General features: G+C 36.0%; 1 protein-coding gene and 1 pseudogene across 2 annotated transcripts; both read right to left on the reverse strand.

The window, feature by feature from the left end:
- Nucleotides 1–12879: 12879 nt before the first annotated feature.
- On the reverse strand, nt 12880–14694 carry LOC145165393 (uncharacterized). Its single transcript, XM_079084125.1, has 3 exons — nt 14294–14694; nt 13260–13408; nt 12880–13140 (listed from the first exon to the last, which is right to left on the reverse strand). The coding sequence occupies exons 1-3, from the start codon at nt 14477–14479 to the stop codon at nt 13002–13004; spliced, it is 474 nt and encodes a 157-aa protein (XP_078940251.1). The 5' UTR covers nt 14480–14694; the 3' UTR covers nt 12880–13001.
- Nucleotides 14695–16290: 1596 nt separating this feature from the next.
- On the reverse strand, nt 16291–18966 carry LOC145165394 (BTB/POZ domain-containing protein At3g05675 pseudogene; annotated as a pseudogene). The gene is made up of 2 exons (XR_013740051.1): nt 18829–18966; nt 16291–17761 (listed from the first exon to the last, which is right to left on the reverse strand). The product of XR_013740051.1 is annotated as a BTB/POZ domain-containing protein At3g05675 pseudogene (transcript).
- Nucleotides 18967–19823: the final 857 nt, after the last annotated feature.

Genomic DNA, 19823 nt, shown 5'->3' on the forward strand with positions numbered 1-19823 from the left:
AAACAGTGATGGAGGAGGCTCATAAGTCTCACTTTTCTATACACCCGGGGGCCACCAAGATGTACCGGGATTTGAGTTTGAGCTACTGGTGGCCGTGCATGAAGCGAGAAATCGCTTGGTACGTCGAGAGGTGCTTGACCTATGGGATGGTTAAGGCCGAGCATCAGAGGCCGCATGGTAAACTGCAGCCCCTGGAGATTCCCATGTGGAAATGGGAACATATCATGATGGACTTTATTACCAAGTTGCCGAGAACGGCGAAGGGGCTTGATGCTATATGGGTCATCGTGGATCGATTGACCAAGAGTGCCCATTTCTTGGCCATACGGGAGAGTTTGTCGGCCGAGAGATTGGCCGATATGTACGTCAGTGAGATTGTCTCTCGCCATGGGGTTCCAGTCTCCATTGTTTCCGATCGGGATGTCAGGTTTACTTCCCGTTTTTGGCAGAAGTTTCATGAGGAACTGGGTACGCGGCTGCACTTTAGTACATCATTCCATCCACAGACCGATGGTCAGAGGGAGCAGACCATTCAGACCCTCGAGGATATGTTAAGGGCGTGTGTTATTGATTTCGGTGGGAGCTGGGATTCTCACCTACCGCTGGCAGAGTTCGCCTACAACAACAGCTATCATTCCAGTATTGGCGCCGCGCCTTTTGAGCTGTTGTATGGTCAGAGATGTAGAACCCCGGTCTGTTGGGGTGAAGTTGGACACAAAGTGATGGGACGGACGGAGGTAGTCTTGCAGACTACCGAAAAGATCCAGTAGATCAGACAGCGGCTGCAGACCGCTCAGAGTCGGCAAAAGAGTTACGCTGATAGACGCCGATCGGATTTAGAGTTTCAGGTTGGTGACATGATACTTCTGAAGGTCTCGCCCTGGAAGGGTGTGATCCGCTTCAGGAAGAGGGGAAAATTGGGTCCCCGTTATATTGGGCCATTCAGGATTATTGCCAGGGTTGGCAAGGTGGCTTATAGGCTTGAGCTACCGGAGGAGCTCAACCGAATTCATAGCACGTTCCATGTTTCGCAATTGCGGACGTGTATTATGGATCAGGAGGTAGTAGTATCGTTGGATGATATTCAGGTCGATGAGCGCCTGAATTACATGGAGAGGCCAGTAGCCATCTTGGAAAGGAAGAAGAAGATTTTGCGGAACAAAGAAATACCTTTGGTAAAAGTGCAGTGGGAGCATCGGAGAGCATCCAAGTGGACGTGGGAGCCAGAGGCGGAAATACGAGAGCATTACCCGGCGTTGTTTATTCCAGCAGACTTCGAGGGCGAATTCTAGTTTAAGTGGGGGAGAATTGTAACGCCCCGATTCTCAGGTATTGTTTAAATAAGAATTTAATTGGTTTCAAGGCCTACTCGACGAGTTGGTTGCCCTACTCGTCGAGTAGCAGCGAGTTGGTTCGCGTATTTAGTGGCCTACTCGCCGAGTCCATGAAGGGACTCAACGAGTAGGAGCTGGCAGATGAAACCCTAAATCCTGGGGTTTTGCACCCTATTTAAGGAAGCATAAGCCTCCTTGGGCCTCTTTGCAGTCCTTTGAGAGCTCAGAAAACCCTAATTCGTGTGGTGCTTCACTCTTGTGTGTCTAAAGCTTTGGAAAGGAGATCTTTTGAGAATAAGAGCTTGGAGAACAAAAGGCTAGGAGCAAGGAAGGGTGGGAAATCAGAAATCTACCTCAGATAGCATCATTTGGAGGTATCAAGTCGTCACCTTTTCTTCTTTTCCTTCTAGACCTCTTTTGGTTGAGATCTAGGTTTGGTTTGGTTGAGATGGTAATGTGGGATATGAGCTAGATCTAAAATTGTAACTTTAGATCTGTACCCTTCTTGGGTTCTAGAGTCATAAAGCTCCGAATTTGGTCATGTATGAAGCCTCTTTGAGTATGAAACCCTCATTGTGAGCTTGGGTTTGACATTAAGAGCCTTTGTAGCTATGCATGCATGTAAAGTTTGCAACTTTACGTGAAAAGCATGCCTTAGAAGCTTGGATCTGTAGTTTGGAGCCGCTGCATGGCTCAAATGAGTCTGTATGGAAAAAAGGACTGAAGGGACTCGGCGAGTCGCATGGTCGACTCGGCGAGTCATATGAAGATAGGCATGAACTCAGCGAGTTGGAAGAACAACTCGGCAAGTCCAATGAAGATTGTCGTAGACTCGACGAGTGGATGAACAACTCGGTGAGTCGGTTGGGGTTTCCCCAATTTATGTATGCGCGTGTAACCATCGAGTTGCAAGAGGGAAGCTCGACGAGTGGCCTTAGGGTCTCGATCGTAAACCGAAGGAACTCGACGAGTCACTCAGGTGACTCGGCGAGTGGTTTAGTACTTCAAGGAACTCGGCGAGTAGCCGAGGGTACTCGGCGAGTCAAGGTCAACATGGACTGTTGACCTTGACTGATGACTTTGACTTTGACCAAGGGTTGACTAGTAGGTTTATGGAGTACCTTGTAAGGTTGAGGACTTATGGGTATATTCATACTATGGTAATAGGTGGTGGAGTTTGTGGTAGTGATCCGAGGGTTGAAGTTTATCTACCGGGTCGACATCTGCAAGGTGAGTTATCCTCACTATATCGATAGGGTCTAAGGCACCAAGGCCGGCCCTTTAGTTGTTATCGTTATGGTATGCTACATGTGGATATGATCTGTTAGATTGAAATCAGGATAGACAGTATGTTATGCTCTTATGATCCGAGGGATTGATATGTTAGTGACCTGCTAGGTCAGTGCTCTAGTTATGAGAGATTGCTATGTTTGGTAATCAGTGAGATAGATATGTTTGATGTGTGTATATGCTAGTAAATGTTAGTTATGCGCACATGGTTATTTGCTTGTTGCTTGGGTTGAGGCAGTCCTGCTTTGTGCTGAAGGCCAACACACCCTATGAGCGGTCCGGGGAGACTGTACGCCCACGTGGCGGTCCAGTCATGCCAAAGGCTCGGTATAGATTCAGTTACACTGTAGGCCCTGTAGGGCGGTCCAGTCAGGCTGATGGCCCAGTGTGCATGATGATTGATTGATTATTACGGATATGGTATTATCAGTGTGGTATTGGTATTTTGGGGGTAACTCACTAAGCTCTCGGACTTACAGTTTTCAGTTTATTGTTTTAGGTACTTCAGGAGATCATGACAAGGCGAAGGCGTGACCGTACCGCTCCTCATCCTTATGATCTTGTTATTGGGACACTCTGATGAATAATGATTGAAAACATTTTATAAACAATTACTATTTGGTTTTATTTATGATTGAAAAAGTTTAAATTTGGCGTAAAATTTTTGGATGTTACAGCGTGTGCACCCTTGGTTGTTTAGTTGTGCAATTGTTGTTTCTAGCATGCTCGGGTTTGGCAGATGTCCTTGGTTATTGAAATTTCAAATGTCAGAGCGACGTTGTTCATTTTTTCAGGTGTGACCTTGGGTCTACGTAGAGTCCAGTTTTGGGATGCCACATTAGCAGGGTTAGTATTTTGAGTCGATCTGATATGGGTTCTGATAGCATTTCTGGGTGATTTTGGAATTTTTATCCAAATTGGGAGTTTCATCTGGTTAGTTGCGCATTGATGGAGATATGTTCGGTTTTTTTTAAGGTTTGGGATCTTGTTTCGGTTTTTTAGGAGAATGTTTCTGTTAGTGGTTGAGGTTGGTCATTTAGTCAGATCTAATGGTACTTCACCCTTTGGGTAAGGTTGTAATGAACAAGGAATGCAGTAGATCTAGGGATGGTTGCATGTTCTCCTTGGGGGTGTGTAATCTTGGTAGTCTTCAAATATTTTTTTCAGGGTTGCATATGCACTGAACAAGATAGTCTAAAAACTTTTGGTCCGGCTTTATGGTGTGGTTCTGATTTATTGCTTTCGAGTTTTGTGACTACATGAAACCACGTTTTCATCTGATGTTGTGTCGGTAGCAGTCTGGACTGTGGTAGGGTTTGCATTTTATACAATTGTATGGTTCGTTTTGTGTTCGTCAAGTTCTTGGAGGGATGTTGAATGGGTTCCTGCAGGTCGGTGGGATGACGGTCGTGTGACTATAGGTTATAGGCCCACTAAGGTATTGGTCTTGAGTCATCATGCCTATAGTCAAATGATGGCAAGAGCTATATAGTACTGTGAAATTCTCATTCCAGTGATTAGTTGGCTTCAAGTGGATATGACTTAGGTAGATGACACATTTGACTAGTTTGACTGTTGGTCATACATTGGTAGAGTTGGGTGTTTGTCTAAGGACTGGTCTCAGTTGTCATTAGGTGGCTCGTGGTAGCTGTTTCAGTGTTGGGGTTGTTGGTGAGCTCATGTTGTTTAAGCTCAGGTGAGTTTTCTCACTAAATAATGTATTGCAATATGTATGTGACATCCCCCATTTTTTAGAACCAATTAAAACATTTTCTTTGCTCTTTAATAAATCGAGGTTGCGAAATTCCCAGTTAGATAAAACATTTTTAAGATAACAAAAGTTATTTCATTTTATTAAAACTTTGAGGATGTCATCGTTCATATCCAAGCATACATTACATCGTAAATATAATAGGTCATAAAACTACTTATTACATGCACATCCCTTTATTCCACTCGACATCCTAACTAGACTACAACAACCTTGGTTCCACTACCTATGATGCATAAAAATGAATGGGTCAAGTTTGGGAAACCTGGTGAGATGCATAGGCTTTTCAAGCCTATAATATATTAATGATAATACTTAATAACATCCCTGCAGATAAACAATATAGGTATAATCTGATATAAGACCACCTACCCTGCCTAATCAATTCTCACAAATCCTAACGCAACAATTATCTAGAGGAGTCACCAAACCTGATGAATCGTTTGAGAAACTGTTTGAGTACACAGCTAGGGGAGTCGTTGGATAGTGTATGTCATATAAGGCAACCAATTTTTAGAGTAATTGATAGATATAGTATCCCATTCTACCTACATATGTAGGTTATAAGTCCATACTAGCAATGTAATTCACTAGACCACCTAGAATAGTCCAGTGTTGTCACCTACTATGGTCGATGGCGCAGACATACTTGCCACTTGTCTGATCTGGACCCATCATTTCTGGTCATCCAAGAAGAGGATGACTACTACACTCCTCTATAATCTCACACTCTACCCTTAGAATGAGACCTAACCAATATCCAACCTATTTAGAACTAAGTACCTTTTACAAGTCCATAACTAACCCAGACTACATCTAAAGGCAATTCTGATTTCTAATAAGCAGTACTATTATAGTTATACAAGGAGCACAGAGTATAATTATTACAATTAGCATTTAGTAAATACTTTTATTAAATTATGCTCTTGAAAGTAACGCACTCACCTGACAAAAGAAGGTGACTCGAGGTTAGGGCGGCGCTTCGCCTTAACAATTTTTATAAAGACCTAGGAGTATATAACGCTAAGTCTTAGTCTAGTTTCATAATCTTGGTGACTATAGTATTCTAGATTCCTTAATAATCTCAATATATACTGAGAGTTCTATCAAATAAGGATCATCCAGGTAGGAAAGTTGGGAGGCAGGACCATTTCAGCGTATAGCCTTTCTGAAATCCAACAACCAAGCCAATATGACTATTCTGGGCACCTCTCCCGTAAGTAGATCAATCAGTATAACGACATGGAATTACTGATAAATCTTATTTATAGATTCATAAATACTATGAATATAAATAAAAATTACACTAAAATAAGGTTGAGTGTAATTTAACTTACAGATATTTCCTAGATAAAAGTCCGGAAATTGCACTGGCCGAACTCTGGCCTGCTAACTACTAGATGTCTGGCTCCTAGGGGCCTCATGGCTTCGCCATAAACTAAAAACTAAGGGAAAATTAGGCAGAATGCAGAAAGAATCACTGGGAAAGTGTGGGGTCGAATAGATGGTTGAAGCTCTATTTATACCAAAAATATCTGAAAGCATGTCGCGCCCTGGCCTGGTCGGCCCACTCATATGTTGACACGTGTCCTTCAGCGAGTGGTGAGACGTGGCAGGGGGTAGGTACGGGATTAAACTTCAAAAATTCATATCTCGGCAATACGAATTCCGTTTTCGACGTTCATTGGCTAATTCTCAACCGATCTTAAATTTAACAGTCTACAAAGATTACACTCTTAATGACCGTGTAAAATTTCATAACTTTCACATACGGACTTCGTTTTTGACTGTCTATATATCATCAGGCTCCTATTCATGAGATATTTAACTATCGTTTAGATTGTTTTGGCTAAAAATCAACCGATCTAAAATTCAATTTTTGTGTCCGTACTGTTGCGCTGAAACTTCGAAAAATCATAACTTCCTCATACGAAGTCAGATTTAGGCGTTCTTTATATGCATGCTCTCGGTTTTACAATTACTACGAATTTCGTTTAGATTACTTAGGCTAAAAAGTAATTTATCAAAATTTCAGTTTTTACAATTCGCAGAGTCGTGTCAGTTTAATCTCGAAACTTCAAAGAAGCATAACTTCTTCATTCTAAGTCGGAATAGAGCGTTCCTTATATCTCCGGAATCCTCATCCCAACCAATTCTTCTTTCATTAAGGTTATTTTTCCTAGTTATTATTCTATTTTGACGTGTATTTTAGTCTTATTTATTATATCATTATATATATATATATATATATATATATATATATATATATATATATATACACACACACACACACACAAAACATCATATAAAACACTAAAGCACTTAAATATATGAATAATCATTTCTTATTCATTCATAAAAAGATTATAGTAGTTGACCAAATTGATTACAGAATATGACTATTTCTAGAAGGAAACGTGGGCGTTACAATGTATCATCTATAGGATAGGATGTGTTTATACTGGGTATGTTGTTAAATAAGTAGACTAGTCAGTTTTTTGCATGTGGTGTTGGATTGTTTATGCATTTGTTGTGTTATATATATATATATATATATATATATATATATATATATATATATATATATCATGTGGAGAGTTGAGGGCGGTCCAACTACGTGTTGTAGGCCAATACAATCAGGGAAAACTAGTTATATAATGAAGGCCGGGGTGGACCAGATTTATGCTAAAGGCCGAGGCAGACCGGTTTTGTACTGAAGGTCGAGACGGACCAGCTTTATGTTGAAGGCCGGGAGGACCAGCTTTATGCTGAAGGCCAAAGGAGCGGACCAGCTATATGTTGAAGTTTGGGGCGGACTAGCTTTGTGTTGAAGGCGAAAGAGGCAGACCAACTTTGTGCTAGAGGCCATTGTTTGTATGCATTGTATGTATATTGTTGTTTGTGGTATTTTAGGAAACTCACTATGCTTTGGCTTACATTTATGGATTAAATTTTTTTTAAGTACTTTATAAGATTGTGGGAAGGTGAAGGCGTGACTATGCACACACATTAGCAATTTTATTATTTGAGATTTCACGATGCTTTTTTTATAACTATGATTTTGGATTATGGTTTATTAACAAATGTTTTTGGCTTGACTATATCTTTATGAATATGAGTGTTTATTCTAAATTAAAAATGTAAATTTATTCTGCAAATGGGGACGTTACATGATGACGCCGAAAGTTATTATAAGGAAGCAGCGATAGAAATAAATGAGACTTTCAAGGAGGTTGATGAGAAACTTACTGAAACAATATACAATATAGGAAGAAAAAAATAAGGAATCATGTGATATGATAGATAAAGTTATCGAATAAAGCTATCGAAGATATACAACGCATGCCAAATATTAATGTCAAACAACGAATTAAGGCGATTGACATATCTAGCGAAGATCAATTCCGCGCGAGATCATTTTTTTAAGATAACGAAAGATGAAAAGATTGTTACATGGAAATGATTGTGGATGACTCAATATCATGATTAGGCTAATTTAATTTATGTTTTTTTAGTTGTTACCAGTATTGAATTTGACTCTTTGTACATCTTATATTGGACATAGTTACGTTTTTTATATGACATAGTTTTTAAATAGTATGATTTTCATATTTATTTAAGTTTATGTCTATTTGTAACTTATTTGTATATATTATAAATATGTTTTCAATACAATATGTATATAAATAATATTAATATACAATAAAATAAATTATTTGGTAACAAGTAATATTAAAATGAAAAATTATAAACATAAAAGATGCATATCTTGACAAATTAAGATGTCACGATGCACTTTTATAAACAAATCTTGTTTGAAATGAATAAATAAACTCATTTTGCTTATTCCAACCAAATAAGATAAATGATTCTTAGAAACATTTCTCTAGTGGATTTTCAATTCTACCAAGCGGAGTCAATTCTCTTTTTCTAGCTTAATTCTTTTTCTCTGCATTTTCATTATCTATTGCAATTTCATTTCTCTGTACCAAACATGCCCTTAAGTTGTAACCTCGAAGCCTAAACGTATGTTTAGCAAAACTAGCTAGTAGTTAGATGTTGAATGTTGGATGTTGATAGCTGGTAGCTGGAAAATATGGTTTTATTTGTTATATGAGTATTTAGCAAAAATAGAAACTTTTGAAATGTTTAAATTTACATAAAATGACAATTATTTGAAAAACATAAATATATAAATATATTTTAAGGGTAATTGAGGAAATTGATTAAAAAAACTCAATAGTCTTTTCTTAAACGCTACATGAAACAGTTTTTAGATTTATAACTTTTTGTTTAAATTAAAAGTTAAACGCTCATACTTCTAAATAAAGTTTTTTGTTTAAATCGATTTTTTTAAACTAAAAGTTAGAAGCTCCAAAACGCTAGCTACCAAACAGACCTAAATAAAAATGGGTGGCCAGGTGGATTCGGACGAACCTTATGTTTGGAAGACATGTCTTCATAGGAGCGGAACACAAACAATAATATTAAGGATCAAAACCGAAAATTCAAAAATAACTCATACAAACATGTTTAATTTGGTTTAATTTATGAAGTATCAATAATTAAAACAAAGAAAATAAGATGATATACTCATATATTGCTCGACAAAGCGGAACTTGTCAACATTTTGCGTCTTTGAAGTCTTTTAAAATTATCTCTAGATCGGTAATTTGGGCTAGTTTCTTTCCGGGGTACATAACCAATGAGTAATTCATAAACTCGATAACATAAAATTAGACGTAAGGATACTTTAATTAAACGAATCTATTTACCTGTGAGCTATTCGCAATCAATTTGTGAAAAGCTTGAGCCCAAGCCCCAACTTCAATTTAAAGATTCGTTAGTTAAATGAGCTCGAGTATGAGCTTCAATTATGAAGCTCGATTAAGCATGTGAACCAAAATGATCCTATAGATACAATATAACATAATTTATTGTTTTTGAAGTAGAACCGAACTGATTTATTAACTCAATTTGAAAAGTATATCAATCATGCGAAAAAAAAACAAAAAAACAAAAACAAAACAAAATAATTTTTTTAGAACGGCGAGTTATTATACGTCTGGGATTAAACTTAGAACCTCTTTGTTAGACACCTTGTTAATCAAATGGGTTAGACCGAACTTAAGAATAAATAAATAAAACAAAACAATTATTTTGCCCAACTTTAAAAGTAAAACCAAATTTTGGCATTACCGAGATTCTTCATATTAGAAGGCTTAATGTTTTTACAATTATCTTGGCCTGTTTTTTATTAATAAAAATATGAGCATAAGCCAAGTTTAACTTATACAACCAAAGATGATATAATAAAACAAACAATAAGTAAAACTAATTTAGTTTCGAATTTGTTAAATGAGTTTCAAAATTAATATCTTTTTGGAAGGGTGGAAAGATTTTATTACAACTATCAATGAGTTAGCAAAAGAAATATTAGGAAATATAAGTTAAAATTGGATTATGCAATCAAGCAAACCGGTTCATCTTGATGCATATCAAGAGCATATATACACGGGAACTAAGAAGACGGATGATGAGATTTGATCCATTTATCATCCCATAAAACCGTAAGCTGAGTATTTCCCACTCGGATCCAATAAAACTCCTACAAATCAAGACCTCTATCTCGTATTTGTCTAATATTCGAAATAATACCTCGCCATGGACCACTAAGAACAACTCTATTGCTCGGATCCTGACACCTACCATTCGGCGTGTGAATTTCCTTCATAAAACCAACCCAAGGTGAAGCATGATTACGAAATAACATTCATCGCCTCTTAGACAACATCGTCTTGTTAAAATACAACAAGTTACCAACACCTAAGCCACCTACTAGCAAGCACTCTACTCTACCAAACCCAATACAGCTTACGATCCTCAAAGCCTACACCTCAAAAGAACCAATCCCTCATAAAAGGAAGACAAATAGCAGCATAAGCAAATGAGTATAAGACTTCATTAACATAGGGAAAATGGCCCCACGCTAAGCTAATCAATCTATTTTAATGTAGATTGATTTCAAGACTCGAGGCATAATAGAATCATCGTAAAATACGGACAATTTGTCTCGCATTCACCAAATCTCACTCACATAAAAGAATAACATCATCCATGTAAAAAAATATGAAACCTTCTAGTTCATCACCACCAATCATCACACTCAAAAACACCTTAGCCGTCTTTGCCCATAGCAAAAAGACATGATGGCCTTCCATAATAACAATAAATAAGAGAATGACAAATGATCACCTTGACGGAGATCCCGTTCGACCAAGAACTCATTTATAGGGGACCACTAACCAAAACTGAAGCTCTAGTAGAAGTCAGAACAGCTATACTCCAGTAGCACCATACATCAAAAGTATTCAAAACCCATAATGCCTAGATCTCAAGAAGGTAATCCTAAGACATGAAATCATATGCTTTCACAAAATCCACCTTGAAAATCATCAATTTCTTTCCTCACGATTGCATTAAGCATTAAAGGACCATCCAAAATTTAACAACCTTAAATAAAAGCGAATTGTTCCACACTAACTACGATGCTAATGACCAGAGCCAACCTATTAGCCAAAAGTTCTCCAATAACTTTATATTGACAACCAACCAAACTAATAGGACGGTAATCCTTAATGGAGTTAGGGTCACAAATCTTAGGAATCATCATGAAGAAAGAGGGTTTGCAATCCTTAGGAATCACATAAACACCATGAAAATATCACACAACACTAACCACATATAAATTGGTTCAAAACTAAAAAATATAATCCCATATTATAGTTTCTATTTGGTATAAACATCATTTCAAATCTAAAATAGCAAAATATCAAATAATTACATGGTTTGGGAACTGTTCATCGGGTTTTAAACTTATATTTTAACCTAAATAAAGTACTAATCCCACTTTCAACATAATTTAGCATGTTCTTAACTAATATAAAACGTTAATATACAAATCTATTGAAAAATATGAAAACTAAGTTTTAAAAATGCATATATTCTTTAGAATGTTTGTAATTACTATAAAATGGTAATACATGAATCTAAAAAACACGAAATTGAGTTTCGAACATGAAGAATTCATCAAGTTTTGAATGTGTTCTTTATGTTCAAAACTCGTAATTGAATCAAATATTTGAAAAAAGGAACCTATAATCTAATAAATATAGAACAATTTATTAGAAAAGTTATCTATTTTTCCATTAGATGTAGAGTTTCTAAATCGTAGTTGCGAGGCTGTGAGAGGTTACGAGCCTTTGGAACGCAGCTGCAAGGATTTTGAAAAAGTTTTAAGTTTGGTCTTTAAATACTAGAAACCAGGCATCTAAATAATAATAGACATCACACAACTTGATAATTAAGTTATCTTTCTTGTATTTTTCTCGTAACTTCTTGCTAGTTTGAATAAAATTCAAAAACGAACATCATCTCATAATAAAATTTTTGAATTTACTTGTTTGACTTACCATAAACATATTACATAATTTAGCAAAAAAATTTAGATAAATTTTAAAATCCTAATTTGATATTCTACCTTGCTTATTATTGAATTTAAAATAATTAATATTACTTTTATATTATTATGGTGGAAGGAAAAAATGTTTTTGAAAGTTTACTTATAATTTAATTGTTATAAATTTAAATAAATTCATAAAGTTCAATAAAATAGTATAAAAAAACAAACCGAAACATAGAGTATAAAACAAAAAAAAAATAAACATGCAAATTCAGAATAAAATGAAACAAAATGAATCGTAGATTAAATTTAAAAATGGTGACATCTTGATATAATCCTTTTAATAACTCAAGCACCGATTCGTGATTTGCATTTGAAGGACAAATATTGTGAATAATAACTTTTATATGATTGTGTATTTTCTAAAACAACTTCTATAAAAACTATTGTATGTTGACCGATTTTTCCATTTTTTCTAAAATAATTCCTTTTGAACTTTTGTAGTTTTATTGACCCTATTGCATGGTTGACATGGACAATTTATGATGATTTAGAAATTGACTTGGTCAATTTTTGCTAATGTGGCGATTGACTTGGTCAAAATCTATAAAAAGCAAAGGCTACCCAAGAACAAGATGAAGATGAACTGGTGGGATGCAAATGATTTTTTTTTTTTTTTTTTGATGTTGAGTTCCCATGATTGTCATCATGTTTGAAATCTAAGCACTGCCTTTTTCTTCTCAACTTCTTTGAAGTTAAAATTGATGAATTTGTTATAATTGACGAATACTGTGAAAATTGTTTGTCGGAATATAAAGGATAAAAAGGTCATTTAGTCTCATTCAGACATAAAAACAACTCCTAGGTCTCTTCTAAGAGGAAAATTCTTGAAGAAGGCTGCAATGGAGTTAACGGTCTTTCATCCATGAAACTATATCTTTGGACTACAATGAATGTACCACTTCTAACATTTGATATATATGCTATTTTTTTAAAAAAATGAAAGACCAAGACAAACAACATGCAAGCTTGCAATCAAAATTCTTCAAGTCAATTGTAAAACAAGTGGGTTAATGTTTGAAATGTTACGTGTGCAATTGAAAACGAAGAGGTGTAGCCATTTTTAGAAAGGAGGAAAAAAAATTCACTCTTCAGCATTGATTCCAAATATGCGGACCTTGTGCATGTGTGGAAATTTGGCAAGAACTAACACGAAAACTGCAAGGGTGTTTAAGAGCAGCATTGGGTTCTGGTAATCTGTTGTGTGAGATGCTATCAAGTACCTGCATGCACATATAATCACCATATACCCCCAATCAAACTATTGGAAGAAGATTAGCAAGAAGAAAAAGGAACCTAATAAAACACAGATTGAAAGGTGAAGAAAATAAAGAAAACTTACAGCACCAAAGGGACAAGAGTAAGAAATTTCCTGTTGCGTGTGAGCTGTTTGCCACTATCAATCTGCTCCCACCATGTCAGCCTGTTGTAGATGCCCTGATCATCAGCAAAAGGTGTTCCCTTTTTCCAGTGGAAGAAATGGTATGTCATCTGATTGATAAAAACACAAATTTGCAATCATAATATGAGTCCACTCACAAGCATGCATAGGTCAGAAACTTTTTGAACCTACTCTATAGTCTCTCAAAAAGTAGTGCGCAAATTATGACAGAAATACATTACAAGCTTCAATGTAGAAAGTTTGTGGCTGATAACTCCATCAAGAGTATCACAGGCACAATGTGCTTGTCTTACTTCCTGACATATGTATGGTAACAGTTACACTCGAAAATGTAACAAATGGATAACTAAGGAATTTCAACAACATCAAGATTCAAGAACACCGTGTAAGGGTTCATACAATGATACCAGTTTAAAGTCTTTGCTAAGCTTTTGAATTAAGTTACTCTGCCTGACCAGAATACAGGCTGACACATCAACTTGGAATTTCATCTCCATAGTCCATACACAGCATAGATACACAACTTATTGATGATATCGATATCATATAGATGTATAAAGATGCTTATACATAAGGAAAAGCTATAACCGATTATAATGTGCATATTAGTAGGTGTACAATGAGTTGCAAAGTATGTCAGAAAGTGTTCGAGACACAGGCCTGGGACATAGATACTAGTTTATGAACATCTTGAGATGAAGTCCAAACCCTAACTTGATCATTTGAATTTTGAAGTACAAAAACACGACCTAAGAAACTCGAGAACATGCTTGCAACTATTAGAAGCACAATATAAACTCTAGTATACACCTAAATCCATCTATACATCAACATCAGTTCTATAACAACAATCAAATCATTGATAAGGTCTCTAAACCCTAAATCATGAGCTCATCGACACAAAGCAAATTGGCTCTAACACAATCGTAATCAGCTAATCACGGATGTAAAAGAAGAGAAACAGAAAGACGTACCACAGCGTGAGAGAGATTGACGATGGTCCAAGCCATGCCAGGAGAACAACCGAAAACGGAGAGAACGGCTAGCCAAGCAAAGAAGAGGATGAGTATGTAGGTGATCCAGACGCCGGGGTACGTGAACCACTCCGTATTCCTGTTGAGATCCGTCGGCGGCGCCGCTTGTACATACAAATTCGCCATCTATCGGGAATTAGGTCAAGTTTGATACAAAGACTGGTGAAATCGTTGTGACTTGTGGATGCTCCATCGTATGTGTAGTTGTTGACGGTCTGCTCTGCGTGTTGAGGGTGATGGGATGATTGCTCGTTGACGATGCAGATTACTGACAGCATAAATCTAGTAAAACAAAAGGTAACAATTTATTTGGTGCTTTCAAACATGGAGAATGCGCAAGTAAATCTACATAAATCGATTTCAATTAACAAAATTTACTACCATGACAAAAGCATTTAATAGAAATTACCTATTTCATGTGTTCCGGAAAAAATAATATTTATGCCCAGAATTAAAATATTTTCCTATATATTTGGGATTTAAATTTCGGATTCTCCATTATGGACCAGAAAAGAAAATTTAATGGTTTTTACTGAAATTTATTAAAATATATATATAACAAATGATAATTAGATACGATTAAGTGTTTAGAAATAAGTATATTCGGTAAATATGATGACAATGTGAAATGTGTGATATTAAAAATGTCTAACACCATAATTTCACGCTCATTTTAAACACATTGCGTCGACTGTACTTGTCATTTGCCATATTTCGTTGTTTTTGATGGATTTCAATAAAAAAAATGAATCATTTCTTTGAAATTTTAAAAATTTTCGGTAGATTTTGGACTTATTCTTGAAATTTAGGAAAAATATATTTATTTGTAATCTGAAATCCAAAAAAAAAAATTTCGAATTTTTTTTTTTTTTGTCAGGGATTTATAAAGTTAGTCTAGAATGTTCGAAATGATTCAATATGGAAAAAGATGTCATTTTTCAAAAACATAAAAACTTGATCATTTCTATTAAATATTTTATTCGTAAGGATTGTAATTAATCCTTGTAAAATTATTGCTTTATACATTGTTTAAGAATTACTGAAATCATACTTGCAGTTTGGTCAAAATTATATGTTGTTTCTTTTTTTTTTTTTTTTTTTTGTCGCAATTGGACCATCCTCGTGGTGTTTTTTTTTTTTTTTTCATACTTGGTCTAGGGTCAACCTAAAAAGACCATATGATCATTACTGATTATTTTTCTGAGGTTTTTAAACCGTTGATGTTAATTTATTTCTTTTATTGTTACAAAATTAACAAAGATGCAACCCATTTAAAACTTATGTACAACCACACACTTATACCACAATAACACGTTCAGAATGTGCCGATGACCATGACCATTCTCTCGCAAGTTTACTCTGCCTCCCTCTTTCTTCTTCTTCGGTCACCATATTAGGCAAACACCACCACTCACCTCATCAACCACCACCAGCACCAAATCAAACTAAACATAAACAAAATTAAAACGTGCAACTTAAAAAATTGATGAACCACAAAAACCAAACCTAATGCAAGCTTCCCATTTCAGAAAAGTTAAATCTAGAAAAAACAGAAGCGACACAAACCTAATGTAAACCTAAAGCGACACAAACCTAATGCCTCCCTCTATATATGGAATGGAATTTATGTTGATAGGTTTGTTAGATAGAACAAAAAAGCAAGATTCCACCAAAAGAAGAAGACATCGGGAAACTGGACTCCATCGTGTCTATTTCAACTATGCATAAAATGTTTGTGCTTTGAGTTATTAAAATCTGCACCTTTTAAAATGCAAGACTCCACCAATTCGCTTGCTTTATAGTAGAAATAGAAATAAATATAAAAAAAAAAACTACATATCACTACCATTGAAGCATCTAATTAACAGATCATTTCATGTTTCAAAGTAAATATATATGGCAATGGCATCGCCATTAAGGAGAAACAATCCAGGAACTCAATAAAAAAGGCTTCAATTAGCAACAAGAAATTGCAAACAACTCAACAATTAAATCAAGGTTCTTTTCTTTCTTTAACCTTTTCAACATATCATAAACTTACAACCACAATAGCAACCAGTTTCAGTTTTGTGATCACAAGCTCACAGTAGTTTTACTTTTACCAAGTCTATCCAACCCCTCCACCAATCTTCTTTTTGCAGATTTAGTCCTATAACACCAAATCTCAAAAGCTTCACTCAAATCAGGATATCTCACTTCCTCTTGCTCCCCACTCATCCAGTCTGCTAAAATATCAGCCTGATCGTTCGATGGAAGTGCTGATAACAATGCTACAATTGCCCCTTCAATGCTTTGACACAAATCATCATCCATCTTGTAAGGAAATCCACTCTCATTGTCTCCAATAGAATCAAGAACTGGTTTCATCTTTCTGATATATGGAAGCCATGTTTTCACTAACTCCACTCTACGTACAGCTGGCATGATCACATTCCCATATCCAACTGCATCTAAAACCTTCCCTGTTAACTCTATAATCTTCAATTTCAAATCCCACATTCCATTTTTCAAAATCTTGTCCTCCATAATCCCAATCACCCTATCTGAAAGGTCAATCCATTGGTCAACAAACTCTTTCATGAGATCCATTTTGGAAAGAATGTTGCAAATCCATCCAAGATCCGAAAGTGACTGCATTACTTTCTTCTCTGCAACTTCATATTCGGTCTGTGAAAGTAAACAAAACAGCTCTTTCTCAAATGAAGAAGAAATGTTCATGAGTCCTTTCTTTGACTCTGCTTTGACTTCTTCATCTGCTATGACTAAAGGGATCTCTTCATCATCATCGCCTAACATGTACTCCAATTGTTCTTGAGCTGAAGTTTTCAACTCATCACCAAATGAAGCGCATGGAGAAACAATTGAGGTGGCAAAACGGATAGCAGAAAGGAAAACGTTTTTTGTAGAAGAAAAGTCAACAGGGTCAACCCTAGCTAATATGGGCATTGCTAATGGACCCAGTTTAGGAACTACTTTCAAGATTAATTCTTCTTCTTTATCCTCCCATGGGACAGCTTCTAAATACCGAACACAGCTTTCGATGATTTCGTGACAGTTGAACTCTGTCGCTAATTCAAGAACACCAAGAGCAGAGTGGAAAGAATTCCAAGATTCTAAAAGAGAATCTTTGGGAAGATAGAGACGTTTCAAGAGGTCGACATGGTGTTCATAGTTGGAATCTAAGCAGTAGATATCGATAGAATCACCACAATTTGGATCAGAAAGGGTATCTGCAAAATATTTGCTTTTATCTTTGAGGATTGATGAATGCAAATGGAACACTTCGGGTCTTCCATTGGTGTTTCTCAGACGAATGGTGACATCACTTGTGTTTATGTCGTTAAGCCCGAAGGAGAATTGTTTCCAACTTTCCATGTGTTGGATAAGTAGCTACCAATTTCATGCTTTCTACAATGAAAATCAAAATGCACCCGTTAAAATTGAAGGATTTGTATTGGTATTGAAGTTGAAATCATAATGTAGTTTGCTAACTTTGTAATATAAAAAAGGAAAAGAAATGTAAGTGCAGATAATTGATTCATATATGAGTTAAGAAAGAGATCATATATAGAAATTTCATACAATTGATAATAAAAGAGAAACCAAATCTCATATATAGCAATGTTATAACTAGGTAGATTTTTTTTGCATAAAAAGTTAGAATATACTGATCTTCTAATGATGAAGCCAAGATGCAAAACAATTTTTGAAATCATTTCCAACTATATGCAAAAAAATCTTGCTACTTGTTCTTCAACAGTCATACGTTGAGTTGCTTGAAGACCACCAACACTTTGAAACTTGTGATATAACAAGTCTCGTTCAAGCAAATGATCGAACATTTAATGGCAAAATTAATGAATATTCAAGGAATTGTGAACTTCAACTTCCTCTTGAATAACAAAAATAGAAAGTGCAGAGACTATTTTTAATGTTTTGAACTTGGCTGAAATCCCTGTAACAATCAAAGACTAGTAAAATATTATGAAAAAATATAGATTTGAAACCCTTTTTTGGCGATTCAAACCCCTGGTTTACGCAATTCAGAAAACACATAGTAGGCAATATAAAATGTTTGTTTAATCATCCACATCTACTAATTGTTTTTCACTGCACATCAAAACAAAGCACATAGCATCTGATTTCTGCATCAAACAAGAACATCTGATTTCAGCATCAGATTTCAGCATAACATAACATCAAGAACATATGATCTCAGAAAAACGAACATTTCAAACTTTAATCTGGTTTCAGGAAAAAAAAAAAAAAAAAAAAGTTCAGCTGTGATTTTCAAGCACATCAGAATAAACCACATACGATTTCTAACATCAGGAAAAAAAAAAAAAAAACAGCCCTAATATCTTGAACTCGATTTTCAGAGGAAGAAGAAAAGAAAACATCTGATAGTCAATTTTCAGGGGGGGAATAACATCTTCGACTCGATTTTCAGATGAAAAGAAAAGCAAAACCCTTACCTGCAGATGCTGGCGGAGGCGGGGCTGGCGAGGCTGCCGGAGGTGGAGGGGGAGGGAGCGGTGGCAGCTTTGCAGAATGGAGGGAGGCGGACGCGATATTGAAGATGGAGGAGAAAGGGGTAGACGGGAGAAGATTTGGGCGTCGAAGGCTTCCGTGATTTCGTGTTTTTAGGGCATAATTGGTTTTTCTCAGATACGCAAACACATTGAACTTTTAAAAGGTAAATGAAGAATCAAGAGGTATTTTTTAAGAGGCTGTCAAACACTCTATATCTAAAAATCAGGGTAAATTATACCCTTCATCTTTGGTGCAGGTGTCAAAAAGCACGTTTAGTCTTTATTTTCAAAAATTAACTCGGACCGTCCCTATGTTTGTTTTTTCTTGCATGCTTAGTCCCTATTGACATAAAATGACTATTTTACCCTTAATAATTTCTTTTTTCATTTTTTTATTTCTTTATCAGTTTTTAGATTTTTTTAATAATTAGACTTAATATCAGAGCTTCTACCGTCACAACACCTCTTCCTTTCTCTCAACTTCTGTTGCTCCACTGGAACAAACCTAAATTGTATGGAATAAACCCAAAGCAAACCTTAAATTGGAGCGACATCACCTGGATTAAACCCTAACGAAACCGGTTTCAGGTTAAATCCCCTTGAACAAACCATCCACATCGATGCTCAATTTGTGTATGCTGGTGCGGCAGAAATAGAGTCGTCGATGGCGACAATCACCCCCATGAAGGCGACAAATAGTTAGTGTCGATCCCCTTAGGTCTATTTTGTAGTTTGGAACTCAGTCTATCCGATCTCTCCTCTTCTTAGTTCGATTTGTGGTTTGGAAATTTACAATGTTTCAATCATTGTCACTGTGAATAACAAAGCTTAAGGCTATGGCCTTGGAGATTTGGTTCAAAAGAGAGAAGGATAAATAAAAGGGGTGAGACAAGAGATGATAATGTCGGTGGTGATGAAGATGTTATCTCCGGAAAGGG

Source organism: Lactuca virosa, chromosome 3 (assembly GCF_052849685.1).
Source record: "Lactuca virosa cultivar CGN04683 chromosome 3, Lactuca_virosa_CGN04683_v6, whole genome shotgun sequence".
In the NCBI taxonomy this organism is placed as follows: Eukaryota; Viridiplantae; Streptophyta; class Magnoliopsida; order Asterales; family Asteraceae; genus Lactuca; species Lactuca virosa.